At 39.2% G+C, this 25,013-nt stretch overlaps 1 protein-coding gene across 1 annotated transcript in view; it reads right to left on the bottom strand.

Annotated features, from left to right (window-relative positions):
- The window catches only part of LOC117301148 (exportin-5-like), a 36,337-nt gene extending 14,291 nt beyond the window's left edge, over positions 1 to 22,046 (bottom strand). The window contains exons 1-2 of the mRNA XM_033785046.1: positions 22,021 to 22,046; positions 20,989 to 21,152 (exon numbers count right to left, since the gene is read on the bottom strand). Of these exons, the coding sequence (XP_033640937.1) occupies positions 20,989 to 21,090 (102 nt within the window). The 5' untranslated portion in view covers positions 21,091 to 21,152; positions 22,021 to 22,046. The remainder of the gene's footprint in view (positions 1 to 20,988; positions 21,153 to 22,020) is intronic.
- Positions 22,047 to 25,013: the final 2,967 nt, after the last annotated feature.

Below are 25,013 nucleotides of genomic sequence, written 5' to 3'. Positions count from 1 at the left end.
TATCGTATTCATGTTTTTAAAACTACTGATCATTTCAATGTAATTTTTGTTTCAGATTGTAAAACAGCAATCCCGCTCAATCTTTTGCACAGAAATAACAAAATTTGGACCTTTACATCAGTCAAAAAGGGACGTCAAAGCACCTGTTGACCCACGCGTTTACCCCATTTTGATCAACAACGCACGCTATGTACGCTATGCAGTGCAAGCGCCGAGTTTTTTGGGGGAATTCCCAAAAGTGCTCTCTTTAGTCCAGCGAAAGAGGGCGCTGTAACGTTTTTAGTAACATCGAGCGCTGAGTGAATCGCGGTGAATCACAATAGTTGAGTAATAATGAACAACGTCTCGCACCAAAACTACAAGTAGGAATACATTTGCATTGATGTTATACGATACATTATACACCTTCAGATAGTCCATCACATAATTATAAAATGTTTACAAGTCATACATCAGCTGAAAGGTTTTAATGAACTAGTCAGGATCTACACAAATGAAATCAGTTTAAACTTGGCTTCTTGTTCAAACCAGAGGTTGAAAATAATTGGTCAAAGAAAAATAATTTCACAACCACACATTTGATTTTTTATATATTTATACGTCATTGGGTAGGTATGTAACAACTTAAGAAACGATACACAACATTGACTATTAAACCTTGACCTCCAGTTAAACAGGAAGATGCAGTTAATTATTTGAAAAATATTACTCCAGAACCAGAAATTAGTTGTTTATTATCTGAACGTCGTCAGATAAGGCTTTGAAAAACATTACTAACGCTATAATTTGTGACCTGAAAAAATTGTCTTCCGGTTCAAACCGGATGTTTAAATCATAACATCTGAACCATACATTGGATTTTTTCAATCTATGCATCATCTGAATGGTCTTAATAGACTTATCACGTGCTATACAATATGCGACCCTGTTTGACCTTGACTTCCAGTTAAAGTTGGAAATTGATATATGTTTGAAAAATAAAAAAATCCTAAACCACATGATTTGATTTTTATCATCTATACGTCAAAAGAAAGAACTCAAAAGACATCACCAACGCTACCAAGTGTGACCTCATTTGACAGTACCTTCCGGTTCAAAATGGAAGATGAAACTTTATATTTGAAAAAATCATAACTTCTAAACCAAATATTGGATTTTTACAACCCATCCATCATTTAAAAGGTCTTAATAAACTTATCACGCACTACATAAAAAGTAACCCCTATTTGACCTTTTATCCGATGCAAACCGGAAGTTGGTGTTTAATTTGTAAAAAAATCATAACTCCTTAACCAGTCATTGGATTGATGAGGTAAAATGTTGTCACCAATTCATTCACTCACTCACCACGAACACCTTGTTTTTGTAGTAAACAAAAACTGTACATGTACCTCTAGTTTTTCTCTTCAAATTGCAGTCGTGCCCTTCGCAACTTTTTATGATTGCCTTGATGCCCTTTCAAATTTTTGAAAATTGCCATGGTGCCCTAAATTTTTACAAAAAGTCAAGGCAATACTGCCTTGCCCCTTAAAAGCGAAATATCAGGGCCGAGAGAGAGTCTGCTTAAACTTTCCAGGAGGCCCTTAAAGCAGGGGCCCCACGCATGCAATTTAATCTATCTCATTAATGCCCCTACCCCATGTCTTTGTCTGATAAGGAACCCGTCTTGTTTGTAATACATGTAGATATAATAAATAACTAGAATTTAGTGTTTGTAGAAACAAACACTAGGTGTTCGGCTATTGTTGGGTTCAGTGTTTGAATCAATAATAAATGTGTTGTTAATAGCTCAAAGAAAGTTCAAAGAAATCAAACGAAATGTTTTCTCAATTTGTGATACGGTAAAGCATCAGTCTACATTTCAACCAAAAAGCCATTAATTAACGCCTTCTCAAAGCATTCTGCAGGCACTTCCGGTTTAGAAAGGTCAAAAGGTCAAGAGAAGGTCACCAACGATGTGACCTATGTTTACATTCAAACCGCCCTCTGTTGTCAAAACACTATATATGTCATGATTCGCCGGGCACTGAGTTGCGTAGTCATAGTAAGATTGCGTACACTTTCTAGCTGGCTGCCAAAACACAAAGGTTTTGCCCGGCAGTATGCGCGCGAATCATGTTATGGTTTTCGTGTGACGTCAGAGGTCATATCGTCTATAGATTGTCAAAATAGCTTTTTGTGGTTGAGGAAATATGAACTGATGAATAATGACGACTGGAGAAGAGACTAACTAACCGGAAGGGAAATGTTTGTTGAAAACGCCTTGAAAACAGACTACGTACGTAAATCCCTTTCATATGATGTATAGATTGTCAAAATAGCTTTTGTGGTTGAGGACATAGGAACTTATGCATAATGAAGACTGGAGAAGAGACTAACTAACCGGAAGGGAAATGTTTGTTAAAAACAGACTACGTACGTAAAGCCCTTCCATAAAGATGTACATGTATAGATTGTCAAAATAGCTTTTGTGGTTGAGGACATAGGAGCTTATGCATAATGACGACTAACTAACCGGAAAGGAAATGTTTGTTGAAAACGCCTTGAAAACAGACTAAAAACGAAGCTATTTATAGGAGAAGAAAAAAATTAAAAACAAAAAGAAATAAACAAATTTTTATTTGCCAAGTGGTCTCCCATCCAAGTACTGACCGGGCCCGATTTTGCTTAACTTCAGTGATCGGACGGGAACCGGTGTTATCAACGCAGTATGGTCGTAGATAAAACCAAAAATGTACTTTTGAAGAAAATATACAATAAATTTGATTTGAACCAGAAGACAAGGTCAAAAGGGGTCATGTCTGTGAGGCATTTACAGAGTTTTAAATGACCTTTCCGATGATGTGATGATGTATTGATTGTAAGAACCCCTCATGTAGATCAAAAGTTATGATTTTTTGAAATAATAAACTTTGAATTAGTGTATCTCGTCAACTGATGATGTCTCGTCAACTGATGATGTCATCGTGACTTTTGCATCATCTACTGGTTATTGTCTACCTGTGTGCAACGTTTCGCAACTATGCTTTTTCTTGCGGACAATCGAATCGGAGAAGAATAAGAAACCCCCCCCCCCAAAAAAAAAACAAAAAAAAAAAAAAAAAAAAAACCCAAAACCGAACAAAATCAAAGAGTTGTTCCGGCTGTTGCCCGAAAACCTAAAAAAAAGAAGAAAAAAAACACCAAACAATTTCAAAGAGTTGTTGGGGCTATTGCCAGAACACCTAAATATATCAAATGGCTTCTGACTGACACCCCCGAACAAAGATATTGACAAAATAGGGAAACTACCAACAAAGGGCTAGATCATAGCTCAGTTGGTAGCCCTATTAGGACTCTTCCTCTATGCTGTACACAGTACAGAGTCCTACATATTAGGGCCCATTTCTGGGACAGAAAATTTTCAAAGCTTCATAACTCAAATCTTACCTGCAAGAAGCCACTAATTTCAACAGATTCACATTCCATGGAAGAGGAAGCCATTTCTCGCCATGACGTGTCCAGCCCTTTAAAAAATATTGCAGGTTTCACACACACTTTTGGAGGATCCTAAAGTAAACACACTGTCCTGGCATCCAACTGTGATAATCCCTCTAATCCCTTTGTTACATTCACATATAAATATAAATAGCGCCCTCTATTGTCAACTAACTTACTTCACCAACATGGCTGTCTAGCAGAAATAAAAGCTAAGTTTCACAGCGCATAAAAGTTAAGTCTGTCTCAACCTCCACCTTATTTATAAGGCAATAGTGAAGACTCTACATGGTGGCAGCGGTAAAGAAGATATCTACATACTTGTGAGTAACAAACAGTACATTTTTAGAGTGTCTTTTAGGATAAAAAGATAAATAATAATAATAAGGAAAATTTATATTGCGCATGTATCCACCTAAAAAGGTGCTAAAAGCGCATGAAAAGAAGAAAACAGAAACAAATTAACAGACGGAAGGAAAACACAAGAAATAAACTACTGAAAAGCTGTTTGAAACAAATGAAATTTCAATTTGTCTTTAAAAGTGTCCACGGTGCCACTATCCCAAATGTGTTTTGGCAACTGATTCGATGTGGTCTTTATATCTAGTGAGTGTTATGAGACGAGCTGCAGAATTTTGAAGTCTCTGTAACCGTTTGAGGCAATTGAAAGAAATGAACATTACCAAAGTCTAGCCTAGATGAAATAAAGGCATGAACAACCTTTTCGGTTGCTGAACGGGTTAAATATTTACGAATGAATCCCAAATTACGTAAGTAATACCGAACAGATTTACAAACAGAAGATATATGGGCAGACATTACCATAGAAGAATAAAAAATGACTCCCAGATTGCGGAAAGCCGCAGATGGAGCAATGTCAACACTACCGATCTTAATGGATGGTAAACTAATCTTACTTAGTTGAGATACAGACCCTACACATAAGAATTCAGATTTGTCATCATTCAATTTTAAAGAGCTAGAACACATCCACAATCTGATATCTTCCACACAAGATTCAAGCATGTGGATTGCCTCAAAAGCATCATCCTGGTCAGGTTTGAAAGTAACATATATCTGAATATCATCAGCGTAACAATGGTACTTTACATCATGACGTTGGATAATGCTTTTGAGGCTGAGCAAGTAAATTGAAAACAACAGTGGGCCGCCAACTGATCCCTGTGGAACTCCATGATTAAGCAGAACAGGTTTAGACTTGGAATCATGGACACAAACAGTTTGATGGCGGCAGGATAAATAAGATTTGAACCAAGTGAGAGCGTGATCCCTTACGCCAATCAAAAACAATGTGTTTATGAGAAGTTCATGGTTAACAGTGTCGAATGCAGATGAGAGATCCAGGAACACCATAGCTGTTATTCTACCAGCATCCATGTTGAGAAGAATGTCACTTCCGGATCGAGAGACGACTTCTTCAAAAGCGGACGAATGTAAACGAGCTTCAAAGCAGATGGCACCGAAGCTTGCTGGAAGCTCAGGTTGATGATGTTTGAAATTATCGGTGCGAAGGCTGATGCACAATCCTTGACAAGCTTGGATGGAATTGGATCCAAGTCGCAAGTCTTTGGAGGAGTTTTTCGGAGAAGTGACTCTATATCCACTGAAGTTGTTGGTCTGAGTTACGACAATATGGCCGAAGTCCGTAATGGTAGTGGGACAGCCACATTTGGAGAGAACTGTCTGCAAATTAATTCAATCTTAGACTGGAAAAACCTGCCAAAAAGATGAGCCAAGGCCTCAATAGTGTTGCTTGAAGGAAGGGTGGATGACTTCGTGCGGTTAAGTAGCTAGCTGGTTGCTCACAGTAAATAGCCGTTTACTGTCAGTCCCGCAGTCGTCGATTAGACCAACAAAGTAGGTCCTCTTAGCTTCATATACAAGCTTGTTGACAGTCTTTCGTTGGTCACAAAAACGCTGTCGATGTATTTCAAGCCGACTTGAGCGCCACCGCCTTTCGAGTTGCCTTCTCTTCTGCTTTGCCATGGTAATATCATGATTATACCACGGACTATCAGAACGTTATTTGATGCGTCGTGATTTGGCAGGAGCAAGTGTATCTAAGATGGTTCGTAGCTGGGTATTATAGTCATCCACAAGACCGTCAATGAAATCGGAAGATGATGTGATAGAGCACTTTTGAATCTGTTCGGCAAAAGCGGCTCTGTCGATGGCCTTAATGTTGCGAGCATTTACTGTGTTGGCCGGAAAATAAGTTCGTCCAGCATTAATGAGAAATCTTTCAGAAACTTGTTGAAACGAGTGTTCGGTGGTCTGTAAATGACAACGATGACCACGCTAGTACTGACCACTGTGAGGGTGCACATCATTGTTTCAAATGATTCATATGTAGGCAAAGGTTTGACCGTTAATTTCAATTCATCACGAAAAAGGAGAGCAATACCACCACCTCGTCTACTAGCTCTGGGCAGATGCTTAAATGTGAAACCCTCGGGCCGCAGATCGGCTATCACTGCATCATCACACGACGTCAGCCATGTCTCGCAGATGCAGACGACATCTAGACCATGATCCAGAACAAAGTCCTGGAACACTGTCGTTTTGTTCCGAAGTGAGCGAACATTGAGCATGCACAAGTTGAAATGATCCACTTTCTCTCTTGTGCTGGACGAATCAAGTGTCAAAACTGCAGAGATCGAGTGTGGGTGTAGTTGTTGTTGTTGTTGTCGTCGCTGTCTCTTTTTGCTTCCACGATGGGTCCACGCTTCCACGATGGGTTTTCCGTCTTCGTAGAATTCCTAATGTTTTGATTCCATCAAAGACAACAGCAGGCAGTTGTTGTAACTTTATATGACCGCTGAAGTTATGCAATTCAGAACTGCGATAAGCAAAACGGCGATTACCTTTTGTGTGGTCAATAGTGTCCGGTCCAGGATTGGGGCAGATGTCACCATATTTCAAGATAGAAATCTGAAATGTCGCATCCGAATTGGCATAATAGGCAGTTCGAGACCCTCTGTATTTTGTCACATAAAATGGCCCCTGCCATCCATCACTGCACTGACTGAGTCTATCTGCTGGACAATAGACTTGGGGTTTCCATTGTGTGAAACTACAAAGGACACTATCAGGACAATCCATAGGTTCAGCAATGAAGTCCAGGCCATGGTGTATGACAGTAGACTCCTTACGCGGCTGGGTGAACAGAGTTAACAATGTCTAGTGACAATTGGTCCATTGTAATAGTTGGGTGAACAAGATACTGTCTGTGATGAGAACATGGAGTCCATATACTATATGTAGTATCAGAGGCAAGGAGTTCCAAAATCTTCTTTCGCGTGAAGCTCGACCAATACAGAAATATACAGTCCAAGAACTGGTCAGAAGCATCCAGCAACCACAATATGATAGATAGTCAGTGTAAGAAGAAACAGCTTCAGTAGAAAGTCATAAAAACAAGGCTAAAAGCGAGAGCAGGTTTTGAGGGCGACCAGTATGGTGCACGCTTCAAATATAAATAACTGAATAACTGATACTGAATAGTTCCAGGCATTTTCGTCACGTCAGTTACACGTTGTTGTGCCATCAATCATTGAACATTGAACATTCTACACACCGCTATGCAGTAATACCGTATCAATTGAAAATGGCATTCAGTTCAGCAGTTTCTGCTCCCCAAATGGATTGGGAAGCCCAAGTTATTGTTCTGACATTTGCACGATTCCGTCAAAAGTGTGAACTGATGTTTTCAAGTGTCCTCAAAAAGGCCACAGATGAAGAGAGAGCAAGCTATCTCCTCTTGTGGGTCGGGGAACAGGGCCTAGACAAATATAACAGTTGGAATTTCGAAGATGAAGATGACAAGAAGAAACCTGAAGTTTTGTTGTCTCGTTTCCAAAAACACCTAGAGCCCCGATCAAACCATCGCATTTTTCGATACAAGCTGCAAGATGAGACAAGACCCTTCTGAAACAGCCGATGACTTTGTCACAAAGTTGAAATCAATAGCAGCCAAGTGCAAATTCCGTGATGACAAGGAAATGCAAGACAGGATTGTGGATCAACTCATATGGGGTTCTGCCCATAAAGATGTACAGAAAGTACTCATCGGAAGAGATGAAACCCTGTCATTGATGTTGCCCGCAGCCATGAGGCAACTACGAATCAGCTGAAATCCCTGCAGGAGAAAGCTCACATACCCCAGAGTGCTACGCAGGAAGTGAGCATAAATGAAATCAAACCAAAAGAGTCAGGCAGGAACCAGAGACAAAAGAAATGCTACAACTGCGGTCGTGTGCATCCGTTCAAACCAAAGACCAACTGCCCCGCTTATGGTTCCACATGTAACAAATGTGGAAAAGACAACCACTGGAAATCCGTTTGCGGATCGGGGAAACAGCAGCAACGTAACCCTCATTCCAAATCTCCTCGCAGACGTGTGCACTATGTCTAAGAGTATGAGGAAAGCCCGGATGAGTTTCTCACTATCGGCACAATTAACATTAACAGCATAGGCTCGACTAATGACACTTGAGCGGAAGTCTTCGCATCGCTGAACATAAAGCAGAAGGGCAGACGGCCAATCAAGCTCCGTTGTAAGGTTGACACAGGAGCACAGACAAACATACTACCGGTCCACCTTTATCGCATAATCTTCCCAGAGAAGTTAGACAGCGAGGGTAGTCCGAAACCGGAATATCTACAGCAAAACAACATTGCCCTCACCGCATACGGTGGATCCAAGATTACACAGCTGGGCACAGTTAAGATTCCATGTGCATACAAAGACTCGAAATACAACTGCATTTTCTATGTCACAGATGCAGCAGGCCCAGCAATTCTCGGTTTGCAAACTTATCAAGCATTGAATCTGCTCACACTACACTGCTCGGTGGAAACGAAACCGGTAAATGGGACTGAGAATACACCCAACCCACCAAAGCAAACTGCGCAGAACAATCAACAATTCAGCAGTGACAGACAAGTTCGTTTTGCAGACCAAACACAACAGTCTACCACACCCAACCCGATACACTACGCCAACATACGTAGGCAGTGCTACGGCACTCGATAAACGACCAGCAATCAAAAGCAAGGCTGATCTACTGGAAATGTATCCAGATTGTTTCGACGAGACCGTTGGGTGCTTCGAACAGTTCAAATATCACATCAACGTTGATCCAAATGCGAAGCCCGTTATACATGCAGCGAGACGAGTCCCCTTAGAGCTAAAAGCACGACTAGAGGTGGAACTGAAAGATCTATCATAGCGAAAGTCACGAAGCCTACAAACTGGGTCAACTCCCTAGTCATACGAGAGAAAGACAATGGCAGATTACGCCTATGCCTCGATCCAAAGGATCTCAATGAAGCTACATGTATACAGCGAGATCATTATCCAGTGCCCACACTTGAAGAGATAACCCCAAAGCTTTCTGGTGCAACAATGTTCAGTAAGCTGGATGCGCGGAATGGATACTGGAATGTCCAGTTGGATGAAGAGTCAACATACCTTACGACCTTCAATTCACCGTTTGGACGGTACAGATTTCTACGCATGCCATTCGGCCTCCGCATGAGTCAAGATGTTTTCCAACAGAAAATTGATGAAACATACCGCGACTGTGCAGGCACTGTTGGAATTGCAGATGACATTCAAGTTTTCGGCACTAGCGAGCGTGACCACGACATACACCTCCATGACGCTATGGAACGCACACGAAAATCGGGCATCAAACTCAATGCAAACAAGTGTGTCATCAAAACGACTGAATGCAAATTTTTCGATCTACTGTACACACCTGAAGGAGTAAAGCCAAACACATACAAGGTGAAAGCACTTACAGAAATGCACCCTCCCGGCACTAGGAAGGAACTCCGCATTTTCCTTGGTCTGGTAAATTATATGGGTCCCTTCATCCCCAACCTGGCCGACCACACAGCGTCGCTGAGAGAACTCCTTCGAGAAGACGTTGAATACAGCTGGTCCCCGTCACACACAAAAGTCTTCAACACTACGATATCGCTAATCGCAGCTCAGACTACACTGGCCTACTATGACCAAAAGCAACCAGTGATACTTCAAGTCGACGCTTTGACCAAAGGGCTAGGCGCAACGCTCGTACAGAATGGCCGCCCAATCGCTTTCGCATCCAAAGCCCTTACCCCAGCAGAAACGCGTTTCGCGAACATCGAGAGAGAACTGCTCGCAGTAATGTATGGCTGTGAGAAATTCCATACATACCTCTATGGTAGGAGATTCAAGGTGGAAAGTGATCACCGCCCCCCTTCAGCACATCCATAAGAAGAACTTGATGAAAGCCCCACCGTTACGCGAACATCGAGAGAGAACTGCTCGCAGTAATGTATGGCTGTGAGAAATTCCATACATACCTCTATGGTAGGAGATTCAAGGTGGAAAGTGATCACCGCCCCCTTCAGCACATCCATAAGAAGAACTTGATGAAAGCCCCACCGCGGCTCCAATGCATTCTACTACGCATACAGGCTTATGATTGTGAGATATGCTACAAGCCTGGAAAAGAAATGGTTGTCGCTGATGCCCTCTCATGACTTTCCCCATACGAAAGGCAACCTATTCCGCACATGAAAGTTCGGATACACCACATCGTCAGTGTCATGCCAACCAAACTGGACAAAATCAGACAAGAAACCAAAAAGGATGCAAATCTGCAACTCCTGACACAGCAAATCACCGAAGGTTGGCCTGACAGTATCAAACAGAGAAATTGCTCTATCCGGCCCTACTGGTCAGTTCGACATGACATAGCCATTGAGGATGGAGTACTCCTCGTGGGCAGTCGAATCCTGATCCCAACAACGCTACGACAAGACATTCTTCGGCAAATACATAACGGCAAATACATAACGGTCACCAAGGCATGGAGAAATGCAAACTATGCGCAAAATCGTCCGTTTACTGGCTGGGAATTTATCGCGATATCGGGAACACTGTCCAGGAATGCCAAGCATGCCAAAAATATCAACAGTCCCAACAACGTGAGCCCATGATCAATATGGAAGTGCCACCCCGTCTATGGCACACATTGGGAGCGGACTTGTTTCACCACGACAAAACTTGGTATTTGATTTTCTCAGATTACTATTCCAAGTTTCCGTTCATTCACAAACTCGATGACCTCACAGCAAACACAGTCACCAAACTCACCCAAGTGCTTTACGCTGAGCAAGGAATTCCAGAAGTAATCATTTGTGATAATGGTACCCAGTTCATTTCCTCACAATTCCGATCACTGGCTGAGCAATATGGTTTCCGGATCACGACCTCATCTCCGTACTACCCGCGAGGTCATGGTTTCATCGAACGTCAAATCCAGACAGTGAAACGCATCTTCAAGAAATGCCGTGAATCTGGAGATGATCCCAACCTAGCCCTCCTCAGTCTACGCACAACCCCACTGAAATCTAACATGAACCCCACTGAAATCTAACATGGACTCCCCTGCAGAGTTGTTGAACAATCGCAAATACAAAACGACTCTCCCTTCGCGACTCCGCCCCTCACGGAATCACGAGGACGTCCGCAAACATCTCGCAGAGAGCCAAATCTCGCAAACACGCAACTACAACAAACACTCTACCCCGCTCAGCGAACTCTTACAAGATCAATCAGTCTATGTCCAAAATCCGGTGGATAAGACTTGGCGCAAAGGAAGGATCGTCAACCACCACAAGACCCCCAGATCATACACAGTGGAAACTGACCAGGGGAACCAACTTCGACGAAACAGACTTCACCTGAGACCTGCTCAACCACCGACTGCTACGACAACAGCTCCTCCCCCCATCTCAAAACCACACCCCCCTCCCGGACTGCAAACCCAACCCCAGTCCAATGCCCCTAAGTTCACTCGATCAGGCAGACGCATTATCAAACCTCAAAAACTAGACTTGTAAAGTGCTTGAACAACATTTCACCAACCACTATCTAATACGTTCTGACCCCGTTCAATTTTTGTGGACTGTATTGCATTGTCTATGGAACAACCGGACTCATGAACATTTCTTTGTTTTAAAGTTTTGAAAACAACATTTTACTGTGTAATAATCTTTAAAGAAGAGGGGATGTTACATTCACATATAAATATAAATAGCGCCCTCTATTGTCAACTAACTTACTTCACCAACATGGCTGTCTAGCAGAAATAAAAGCTAAGTTTCACAGCGCATAAAAGTTAAGTCTGTCTCAACCTCCACCTTATTTATAAAGCAATAGTGAAGACTCTACACCCTTAAACAAACAACCTGCTCTGGGCGGGCCTGACTGGATGATTTCTGGAACTACTTTTAAAAGCTACATGAAATGGCCATTGGCAATCAAGATAATTTATAAATGAGAAGGGGGTGGGGTATTGAAAAATGTTAAAATACTATTTCTACATCCCGGCATCAACATGTATTTTTATGTTTGGACAAAAATCAATAACATTATTAAATACGAGGACACAAGTCTGCAGACAAAAGTTTAAAACTTTGAAAGGATTTTTGGATACAGACAACCATGAATTTCCATAATAATAAATAGGATATATTATTTATAATTAATGTGTGCAAAATTAGTAGACAAATTTAATTAATAACAAAAGGGAAAAAAACTGTATATCGTTTTTGAACCGATGATATTGGAGAGGGAGGGTTACCTATTACCGATCGTCGCAGTATTTGTACTTGTACAGCACCTTTCCCATGGCACCACTCAATTAGCACATACAAAAAGTATGTGATGGACTCAATGTAGCGATGTATCTTCACTTCACATCGATACTTCAGCTTTTAATAAGGGGCAAGGCAGTTTTGCCTCGACTTTTTGTAAAAATTTAGGGCATGAAGGAAATTTTCACAAATTTCAAAGGGCATCAAGGCAATCATTAAAAATTGTGAAGGGCACCGCGGCAACTTGACAAAAAATTGGAACAGCGAAGCTGCCATGGCGAGCTGCTGATCACCAGATAGAACCAATGACTGATAGAAAAAACAATCATTTGATCAACTGATGGTCAAAGGGGTGGGGATGTTGAAAAGTATGATGTTTCGACATTTAAGGTTTTCATTGATTTAGCTCATTCAACTGGAACCAGTGATCTTTGAGTTTTATCTTTTCATATCATATGCATCTAAGCAGCAATAATTATTTGATTAAAACTTTGCACTATTCAGTGATGCACTCGTTGAGTGTTATCCTTTCATATGCATCTTTATGTAAAAAGTAATATTTGATTTAGGTTTCAAGTGAGTACATCATTGCAATAAGGAGTTATGCCCATTCAACTGAAATCAGTGATTAATTCTTTAAGTTTTATCTCTTCATATTAATCTATATGTACATGTAAGAAGCAACATTTGACTTAAGTTTCAAGTCAGAACATCATTGCAATCAGGAGTTATGACTATTTAAGGTTGTCATTGTTTCAGCTCATTCAACTGGAACCAGTGATGCACAAAGGGAGGTTTATCTTTTCTTATGAATATATATGTAAAAAGCAGTAGTTTGAAGTCAGTTCATCATTGAAATAAGGAGTTAAGTCTATTTAATGTTTCATTGTTTTAGATCATTCAACTGAAACCAGTGATTAGGTCTTTGAGTTTTATCTTTTTCATATAAATCTACATGTAAGAAGCAATGTTTGACTTAAGTTTCAAGTCAGTACAGCATTGCAATGAGGAGTTATGACCATTTAATGTTTTTCATTGTTTTAGCTCATTCAACTGAAACCTGTGAATAATTCTTTGAGTTTTATCTTTTCATATGAATCTACATGTAAGAAGCAAAGTTTGACTTAAGTTTCAAGTCAGTACATCACTGCAATAAGGAGTTGTACTGATTGAAAATAACTAGACGCTGTGCGATAAATTTAGCGCGATAGAAATGCCTTGGCGCGATAGACTGTTGCGCCGCCTAACGCGTGGGTCTTATCGCGCCAGACAACAAAATGCGTGAACAGCCGTAGGCAATTAGTCGCGCGTAGGCGGTACTCTTTCGCGACAATCTCCATGCGACAATCTCCACGCGAAAAATGCTGGACCATTCTCCTTGCATGGTTGCGTGAATGCTTGAGATGTGATTCATTGTTGTTCCCAGCTGAAAGCAACCACAGTTTACAGCCTATTACAGCTTTATTTGGAAGGAAAAAGCCGGTTTGATTTGAAGAACTATTTACTGAAAAGAAGTTTCAAACTCCTGCGGCATCACAAAGGAATTGTTGCTTATAGACAGCCCATTCCAAATGAACCAATGCACAAAAGTTCTATACAGTCACTTTTGTATAAACCTACCGCCTTAAACTAACCCAATAGGCAACGACTACGTCTTTATTTGGAAGGAGACAGTCGGTTTTATTGGACGATCTAGTTTCAGAAACAAGTATAAAAAGCTAGCGGCATCACATAGGAAGTGTAGGTGTCCTCTTTTGCCACTGTCCCCAGTGGATTAAATCCCATCAATGGGAAAGTCGGATCCCCCCAAAACCACACTTTTTAAGCAAAGCTTCTTAAATGTTTTACCAGCGGCATCTCAAAGGAACTGTTGAACAATGGAGCTGTCACTCATCTTACTGAAGGGTGTGCATTTTTTTGGTCGGGATAAATTTATAGTGGGGGGTTTCGCCCTGTGAGTTTTTTTCAATTATGTGCTATAAAAAGGAAACATAAACTTGCTTTAACATAGTTCTTCAAAAGTAGGATGTCGTCTTACAGAAATAATTTAGGATTACAAAGTCGACAGCCTGAGAGAAGGATATCGCCTCCTTGATACGTTTTATTTTCTTGCTCTGATGCTGCAAAACGTATACGTAAGATGACAACATCATGAGATCAATTATGTCGGGATAAAAAACTCCTTGAAGTAGAATGTCATTTTCCAGATGCTGTTCAAATTAAATTCATGTTTAGTAAGATTGGACTCATATAATCTAGTCAAGGTAGTCGAACCAATACAAAACTTTTATAACATCCAAATAATTTGAATTTAAGTAGGATTTGAAACTTGTGCATGGTGGAAAAACGATATAGAAAGGTTTGCGGTAACACCATGTGATAACTCTCTCTAATGAGTTTGGGTGGTTTTGAAAAGAACCGTTGGTTTTCAACTTTGAATATAAATATAACTCTTGTTACCATAAGTAAAAAGAAAATCATTAAACAAATGGCAATAAAAAAAATGATGAAAAGTAACTAAGTTCAGGAAAAACCCCCATTGTTTTAGGGAGGCAGGCAAAAATGTTCAACCACGTGATTTCGGGGATTTTTTTGTTTTGTTTTCAACTGCAAGGTAAATAACAACCCGTACACACGTATAGAAATAGGTGGAGTAAAACCTTGGCTGCCAAATTGTTTGCCGCACATTGAAAAGAAAGCAAGTTGACGGTCGGTCACTACTCCTTAAAGTGGCCGTGCTCATGCACCATCCTCTGACCATGGCAACACTGTTGGTAAGAAACTTTCCAATGCTTATGGGCCTTGCCGCGGGAATTATTTCAGCAAGCAAGCGCGTAACCACAAATGTCAGAATTCAGAAGCACAGAATCAATCAAATACGTCGTTTATCTTTACGGAATGTGCAGATTTATTTGAAGGCTTAACAATCACGAAATTCCAACTGCAGCGGCATCACATAGGAATCATTTTTCTTTGAAGACTAAGCTTTTTCAAGACGTTCTTTGGGGATTAATATTTAGAAAAATTGAAAAGTTAATGGAGAACAACTTCCTAAAAGGCCCTAATTCAAATATCAAAATAATCCCAATTCCCATAGGTCTTAGCATTTAAACGACAAATTATTGAAACGAAAGTTCTGTTAAAGTTATGTCATTTGAATACAATACCGAAACAGTGTTCGAAACGCTCAGACTGGCGTAGACTATTAAACTCTCAACTCTTATTATTTGCGGAAGAAATTCAATTGCCATGATTAAAGATTAAATTTTAATTAAATAATTAGTTTAATTTTCGAACGAAGTTTTATTGAAGGTTTCCTGGTTCATAAATAAAAACAATTCTGAAAAATACTTATGTTCGAATTATCATTGTTATTGAGCTTACGGATACAGAGGAGCATGGAAAAACCTCACAAATTCAGCCTTAGGCATGAGGCATGGACAATATGTTGAATAAAAAAACCAAGATACATGTATGTCCTCGGATTGTTTAATAATTATTTATGCTACACGAAAATCAGTTTTGGGTTAAAAAGTTGAAGCTGCCAAGAAGAAAAAAAAACCACCATCAAATTTGTTCAAGTCTGCAATATTCTTGAAAAATTATGGTAGAATGATCATTTAAAACACAAAGGTAATTTTAACAATACAACCTCATGCGTCACATCAAATTTTTCGCAGCAACGGAATCACTAAGGTTAGGTAAACAATATCTGAGTTCCACATACACGTTAAGCCAGGGTAAAAACTAACCTGTCAAATTGTTTTCGATCCGCACATACTTGAACAAAACAGTATGCAATGAAACGAAAGCCAGTCGGTAAGAGACTATTGCAGAGTGGCCGTGCTCTTGTAGGCACCGACCTCTGACCATGACAACACTGTTGCTAGGCGGCGTAAGAACCTTTCCAAAGCTTTTGGGCCTTGCCACGGCAATTATTTCATAAAGAAAGCGGTAGGCCCCAAATGACAGAAGTCCGATCAACAGAATCAACCAATTACGTCTTTATTTTGACGGAATCGGCAGATTTGTTTGAAGGCATTATTTAACAATAAAGAAATGCTGAACCCCAGCGGCATCACAAAGGAATCGTGTTTCTATGAAGATGGACCTTGTTACCCACCCCCAGGTTTGAACGCGGTGAACATCAGAAAAAGTGTTAATCACTTGGGAAAAATATAGAGGGGACTTTTTGAAGACGTACCAACCATTCTTTAGGGATTAATTTCGGGGGAAACTGGCAAGTTAATGGAGAATAATTTCCTGAAAGGCCCTAATTCAATTATCAAAATAATCTCAATTCCTTTATAGCTCTTAGCATTTAGGAGAAAAATTATTGAAACGAAAGTTCGATTTAAGTTATGTCAGTTGAAGACAATACCGAAACAATGTTCGAAACGCTCAGACTGGTGGAGACTATTAATCTCTCAACTCTTTTTACTGTTTGTGGAATAAATTATTGTCTCTGCTTTTTTCAATGGCCCTGATTAAAGAAGATATTTTAATTAAAGGGTTAACTGAAAAATGTACTCGCTGGCGTTTTGATTCAACACTAGCTGGCAGATTCGAATACGCCGTCATTATTTACTGCACAGACAGCATACGTACAATGTGCACACGTTATCCGGATCCACACATTATACACACACACAACTAGATTTCATTATCGATTTTTTTGAGATAAAAATAACCCTATACATTGTGTGCGTAGGAAAACATCCATTTTGTTACGCTAGTTCAGTAGCACTTTTTCACTACATACAGCATACATTGTACATAGGCGCTACGTACGTGCACACTGTTGTACAATCTAGACGTAGATTCTCAAAACACTTTGAGAGCTGGGTCATTCTTATGCGTGAGGGACGGACATCAATGGACAACCACTACCATTCTATACATTTTCAAATATTTTATTGAAATTTGAGGTAACTATTCTCATATAAATTATTAACAATGAACAGCAACGGTTTGCATGAATTGTCAAAAATTTCAACTTGTTAATACACTCTGGAAAAGGAAGCAAACTCGTCAAAAGTATGTGGTAAGGGGTTTGTTTGAGACGTATAGGTGAGGGACCCTCACTTTACGTCCCATCCGAGGAAGAAAATAAAATCGTCCTTAATCATGTTCAACATTTTATATACATAATAGGATGTTTGTATTACCATTTCACCTTCACAACATGTTCCTTTTGCCAATCCCTCGCGCTTTCATGACGTGCATTCAATTTCAGCGATTTGTGGCTAATAAAAAACTAAAAAACAACCAAGTAAATCCCCCCCCCCAAAAAAAAAAAAAATGTTGCTGTATAATTTGTATCACCTTCAAAGAAACTTTTCTTAAAAGCCAGTACATTTGTATTTTTGGGCATGAAATACTTGAATGTCGATTATTAATTTTAATCCGGACACAATGTTGAAACCCAGTTTGGTGCTCTATGGCAACACTGTTTCTAGGAAGCGCTCGAATCTTTGCAAATGCACAATCTGTCCCCCAGTCGGATTGAATTACCATCAACAGAATGTCCCGCAATCAAAGGCCACAACAATTCAACCAGCCGAGCGGCACCACAGAGGAATCGTTGAACATTGGAGCTGTCAATCACCCCCAGTATTTTTTAGCCACAGTATTTATTAAACATGTATTAAATGGCAGATATGCTTTCCTCGAAACGTAAAGTACTGGAAAAAAACTTCTAAGCCAAATAAGTCCTGCGTTAATGAAGAGGGAACAAGTTGAGCTGTACACATCATTCTGAATATTGCTATTTTCATATCATTCTTATTACAATCTTGTTAAGGAAAGTCGCAGGCCTTAAAATTGCAGTGCTGCCAGGTTCCAATACAAACTTATTTTCCCCAAAAGAAGTGCATAAGAACGTAAGAAGACCTAAGGAAAATTGCTGTGCCCCCTTCAAGCGCGAAGTTGAAGCCTGTCTGTCAGTTATTCTTCTTCAAAGAGGGTTCAAATTCATAAAGCCCATAATCACGGAAATATGCTAAGCACAGAAAAACAATTGCTTAGCAGACACAGTGTACCAGCCAAAATTCCATAAAATTGACATCGTTGCAACTTGTGCCCCACTCATTTTTTGCTTTTATACAGCAAAGAATTTAGCTAAGCAGTGTTTTCTCGCCTAACAGCTTTATTTAATTGTGTCCGTTTTTTTAAAATTATACATATATAATGTATGACCATTTAATGTTTTTCATTGTTTTAGCTCATTCAACTGAAACCTGTGATTAACTCTTTGAGTTATCTCTTTTCATATGTCTCGTAAGAAGCAATGTTCAAGTCAGTACATCATTGCAATCAGGAGTTATGATCATTTATGTTCTTCACTGTTTAAGCTCATTCAACTGGAACCAGTGACAGAGAGTTTGATTTTTGTTTTAACAAATTATTTCAAACTTTAAGATTTTAATTTGTTTCTTTTCAATCCAGATGTCAATGTTTGAGCCTGAAAAAAAAAACCTTTAACATTTTTGTTATTCCAAAAACTTAAACAAAAATTTATTCCAAAAACTTCAACATTGTTTGAAAAAAAAACCCCGGCATGACTGGCAATTGTATATAACAATCTCACTTTGGCTTGTATATACTATATACCAAAAACAACTCAACTCAAAGACTTCAACTTAAACCAAAAACATTTTCAAAAACTTTAACGCGGCCGGCCGGCCGGCCGGACGGACGCTGGACGGAAATTGGTATTACATAGGCTCGCACTGCTCTGCAGCTCGCCAAAAACTACATGTACTACTAGTTGGGCTTCCAATCAATAATTGTTACACTTCAATCAATTGCCTCATCCATATTAATATTTTATACCCAATACGCACTAACAACTAACCCACAGAAAAAGAAAGGATTCATCTAATTCAACAAAGTAAACAAAATAAAGAACAAATCTTACGATACACAATGATATTTTTGTTCATACGGCTACTATTGGTCATGCACGTTGTGTAATTCCCACGCAACTGCTCCATTTTGACATGATGTTGACAGAATGAATACATATCCATGCGTGTGCGCGATAACTATGCTGTACATGATTTTGTTATACTGTAATTGCATGCATCATCGGGGAGCATGTGCACGTCAAGGCGTTTTCTTAAGGCGTGTGTGTTTCTGGTTCGCGTAATTTTACCAATAGAGGGCGTTTAATATCACGCTATCGCATTGTTCCGAAACGCCCTCTAGCGTTCAATGTTTCTTGTATTTTTGTGTCGCACGCAAAGAACATTGACTAGCGGGCTTGAAATCAGCTGTTGTTAATTACATGCCTGAAATCTGGTGCTTTTTCTTTGCGTGAAGTTTACACAAACATCGGGACTTTTTGACTTATTTTCGAAAATGGACATCGTTGGTTGGAAAATAAGGGCACAGCAATATATTGCCTTGAATTGTCTGTCGGGTAATTTCCGAGGCCTAACTCAAAGATACAAAATGCACTTGCTGAGAGGTTCGAGGGCCAGTGCAGCGGTTAAAAAGACAAATTATTTGTCACTCTAAGAATTTCTTCCCGATGTTTATAAAATTAATTGAAAGAATAAGTTTGCTTTTAAAAACATACGCATGTTTGTCATGGACAGGGCCTACATTAACCGGCAGCACTATACTTTATCTATACACAGTATTAATGCGCACGCACGGCGAAGTCGAAAAAGTTGACAAAAACAATAACCGTTTTTTTTTGCTTTTCGTGGATGGATTTTTACCATTCAAAAAAGAAAACAAAATAACTTTTTACAATTATTATTATTTTAAATATAGTATCAATCAATATCTTAGTGTTCAATTGAAATAAATCCACATGGATTCCTTCAGGCAGGATGGCTTTGTCGAACCTTATCGGATTAATGGTGATAACAATCTTAATCCCCCAACTGCCAGCTGATTTTCTCCCTTTAAAACCCTCTAAAAGTATGCGTCCCGACCCGGGTTTTTGAGGGCCGGACACGTCATGCAATGTTTTATACAATCAACAGCTCTCCATTGCTTGATACCAAGTAAGGTTTTATGCTAACAATTATTTTGAGTAATAACTAAAAGTCGAAAAAGTTGACAAAAACAATAACCGTTTTTTTTTGCTTTTCGTGGATGGATTTTTACCATTCAAAAAAGAAAACAAAATAACTTTTTACAATTATTATTATTTTAAATATAGTATCAATCAATATCTTAGTGTTCAATTGAAATAAATCCACATGGATTCCTTCAGGCAGGATGGCTTTGTCGAACCTTATCGGATTAATGGTGATAACAATCTTAATCCCCCAACTGCCAGCTGATTTTCTCCCTTTAAAACCCTCTAAAAGTATGCGTCCCGACCCGGGTTTTTTAGGGCCGGACACGTCATGCAATGTTTTATACAATCAACAGCTCTCCATTGCTTGATACCAAGTAAGGTTTTATGCTAACAATTATTTTGAGTAATAACTAAAAGTCTCCAGTGTCTTTAAACAGTGGTGGTACATGTACATGTAGTACATGACTTGTATGAACTATTTATGTATTGTGTACTGTCAGTTATATCCATACATGTATCTTGCCCCTTGATTAAGTTTATTGTGTTATGGCTTGTACTTTTTATGTAAAATAATAAACACAAAGTGTAACTAGCTTGGTAAATATTAAAATAATTTTGGATTGTACAACAAAATTTTAAAAAGCGGGACTGAAACCTGCGAGCTCAAGATTAACATGCCAGTGCTCTACCAACTTAGCTATCTAGATATCTCTGTTCTGGGGTGTCAGTCAGAAGCCATACAAAGTTTTAGATACACTGTTTGGAGAAAAAGAAAAATGAAGAATAATATAACCAACCTCTTGTTGCAACATTTTCTTGCCAAGTTCACTTAGTTGGTCAGCTTCTGAGGCTTTATGGCATACCTCTGCAGAAGGAGAACCATCAGATTCCATCATCATAATCTTCTCTCCACTTTCAGTACCGGTCTCCAGACAGTCAGCTCTTTTTCTGAATATTGTAGCTAAGAAAGGTAATAACATTTGCATTACTTCACAGCATACGGAATGGTTTGCTAGTACAATTGAGAACTGCAAATTCCTTAATTTCATTCCAAACAGAACTTCATCAAACTTTTGTTGATTTTATCATTAAATGTACAAATAAAAAATAAAAAATAATAATAGTAATAATAATAATAAAAATAATAATAATAATATGTCCAACTACTGTCAACTTCATCACAGCAAGCATGGTGAACTGAAAAACCACCTTGAATCTCCACCACGCAGAAGGGTCGTTAACATCGAGATCGATTAACATCAGATGAGGGATTTTTCAAGGAGATTCACTATCACCACTACTTTTCTGTTTAGCGCTACAATGTAGCACCACTTAGCAACCTGATACACATCAGAAAATGGCAAACTTAACCCCCTTGTCTACGTGGATGACCTTAAGACATTTTCCAAGGATGACAACCATTGTGAAGACCTTCAGTGACGACATCAGGATGGAGTTCGGACTCGATAAGTCGGCCAAAGCCACCTTCAAGAGGGGAAAACTCACCAAAACAACAGACCTAGACATTGACACTGTCACTAAAATCAAGGAGATGGACCAAGAGGGTACATACAAGTACCTTGGAATAAATGAAGGTGACGGTATACAACACTCAGCCATGAAGGAGAAGGTCCGAAAAGAGTGTTAAAGAAGAGCGCGGATGATACTGAAGAGTGAACTTAATGCAGCCAACCGATTTGAAGCTATCAACACCATTGCAATACCTGTAGTATCGTACAGTTTCAATATCATCAACTGGAAACTGTCAGAGATAATGACCACGAACAGGATGCACCATCCGAAAGCAGATGTTGACAGGATGTACCTACCAGGATCATCTAGAGGACGTGGCCTGATCCAGCTTGAACTGACCTATAAAACCTCCACAATCGGTCTAGATGCTTATCTGACGACAACTAACGACCCACTCCTCCAAATAGTGAAACAACATGATAACAAGAAAAAGCTCTACTCCATCAAAAAAGAAGCAGTAAAATTCAAAAGAGAACTTGACTACTCAGAAATCACACCATCAGATAATGAAGCAACAACTATCTATGCAAAGCGAGTAAAGAAGACAGCAAAAACCAAGGGTCATGAACAACTACAGAAAACCTGGGAAGACAAGGTAATGCACGGGAAGTACCCAAAAAGGACGAAAGAAGCAGATGTTGACCATCAGAAGACACACCAATGGCTCAAAAACACCAAGACCAGAGTCTCGCCACCAGATCATTTCACCATCGCATCATCAAAGATGGAATGAACCCACAATGTAGGATCTGCAGAAAATATGAAGAAACCGTAGACCACATCGTCTCTGGATGCCCAGAGCTGGCGAAGACGGGATATATTCATCGACACAATAAGGCAGCGGCGTACCTTCAATGGAAGATTTGCAGACATTACAACATGGAAGGTCAGGGTTTTTCAAAGTTTATTATTATTCCCTAAGTAGTCTATAACTAACTAGACATTGAGAGTTTGTGAACACTCTAGGTGTTCGGTTACCGGGAGTAAAAGCCTGGTGTAATTAAAACAAATATTGCACCTTGCGTTGTTCTCAAGATTTGTAATAAATGATCAAAATTGCACAAATTGTCAAAAAACATGATGACGTCATTTCAAGTTCAAGAAGTTAATGTTCTTGACTAACAATCCACCAAGTTACACCTCGGTCGACAAGCAGTACCACGTGACAAATGACGGCGTCATCAAGCTAAGACTCCACAGATATGTTGCTTTTATGAAGGAAATTATGTTTACCATTTTGAAACAATTGTCCTAAACTCTGACAAAAACAGACATCTAGTAAAAGTGTATTTTTAGATGTTTAAAATCTGCCGCTAGAGAGCGCACTCATTTTTTGGTGACTCTGAGCGATATTTTTTTTTTAAATCAGACTTTTGCCAGACTTGTATAACGTGATTGTTTAGCATCAAAAGATGTTAATTTCAACTTAAAATCCATTGAATAACGCCTTTTCAAAGCATTTTACAGTCACTTCAGGTTAACACAGATCAAAAGGTCAAGAGAAGGTCACCAACATATCCATTTTGATGAAGTTTGTAAAGTCCTTTCATATGATGTATAGATTGTCAAATAGCTTATGTGGTTGAGGAAATATGGCTTATGAAATATTGACGACTGTAGAGTAGACTAACTAACAGTAAGGGACACATATATTTTAAACGCCTTGAACGAAGACTATTGTACGCAAAGCTTTTTCGTGCTCTATAGGTGATCACTGGAGCGACTCTGCTGCACCGCTAGTTCAATACACTTGGTGTAGGTCTACGTGTAAAATGTGCATGCACATACCAATGGGGGATTTACGTAGTTCTTTAGACATGAATTTTGAAATTTCCAACCTCTCCTTTGAGCCGGAAGACAAGGTCAAAATGGGGTCATGTCTGTGAGTCGTTTACTGAGTTTTTAATGGCCTTTCCGATGATGTATTGATTGTAAGAATCTCTTATGTAGATCAAAAGTTATGATTTTTTGAAATAATAAACTTTGAATTTTCATAACTCAAGAATAAATGACGTCATCATGACGTAACTCCCACGGTTTGCTCTCCTAATGAATATCTAACTGTGTGCAAAGTTTCAAGTTCATACAAGTTTGGGAAAGTTGTTTTTGTCAGCGGACATGGAAGATTCAGAAGAAGAAGAAGAGGAAGAAGAAGTATCAATAAAATACTAGATATAGTGTTTGTACAAACAAACACTAGGTGTTCGGCTATTGTTGGGTCAGTGTTTGAATCAATGAAAAAGTGTTGTTAATAGCTCGTCAAATTGCAAAGAAATCAAAACCAAACAGTTTTTTCGATGTGAAATAATTTTATGGTAAAGCATCAAAAAGTGTACATTTCAACCTAAAAGCCTTTAAATAATGCCTTTTCAAAGCCTTTTACAGGCACTTCCGGTTTAAAAAGGTCAAAGGTCAAGAGAAGGTCACCAACATACCCATTTTTGTACGTGAGGCCCTTTCATATGATGTATAGATTGTCAAAATAGCTTTTATGGTCGAGGAAATGTGAAATGATGAATGATGACGACTGGAGAAGAGACTAACTATTCGGAAGGGAAATGTTTGTTGAAAACGCCTTGAAAACAGACTACGTACTTAAAGCCCTTTCATATGATGTATAGATTGTCAAAATAGCTTTTGTGGTTGGAGCCTTATGCATAATGACGACTGAAGAAGAGACTAACTAACCGGAAAAGAAATGTTAGTTGAAAACGCTTTGAAAATAGAATAAAAACGAAGCTATTTATAGGAAAAGAAAAAAAAAAAAAATAATAAATAATACAAAATTTGGTCGCCAATTGGTCTCCCATCCAAGTACTGACCAAGCCCAATTTTGCATAACTTCAGTTATCGGACGGGAACCGGTGTTATCAAGGCAGTACGGTCGTAGATAATGTACAATGAATTTGATTTGAACCAAGGTCAAAAGGTTAAACGCCTTGAACGAAGACTATTCTACATGAAGCTTTTTCGCGCTCTATGGATGATCACTGGAGCGTGACTCTCCCGCACAGCTAATACACTACACGTTGTGTGTATGCCTAAGTGTAATGTTTATGCACATACCAACGGGGGATTTACGTTGTTTTCAGGCGTGAATTTCGAAATTTTCAACCTCTCTTTTGAGCCGGAAGACAAAATCAAAATGTGGTCATGTCTGTGAAGCGCTTACGGAGTTTTTAATGCCCTTTCCGATGATGTATTGATTGTAAAAATCCCTCATGTAGATCAAAAGTTATGATTTTTTGAAATAATAAACTTTGAATTAGTGTATCTCGTCAACTGATGA

This window comes from Asterias rubens, chromosome 1 (genome assembly GCF_902459465.1).
Source record: "Asterias rubens chromosome 1, eAstRub1.3, whole genome shotgun sequence".
NCBI classification, from domain to species: domain Eukaryota; kingdom Metazoa; phylum Echinodermata; class Asteroidea; order Forcipulatida; family Asteriidae; genus Asterias; species Asterias rubens.
Note: the sequence above shows the minus strand (reverse complement) of the source record. Positions and strands in the feature narration are given on the sequence as shown.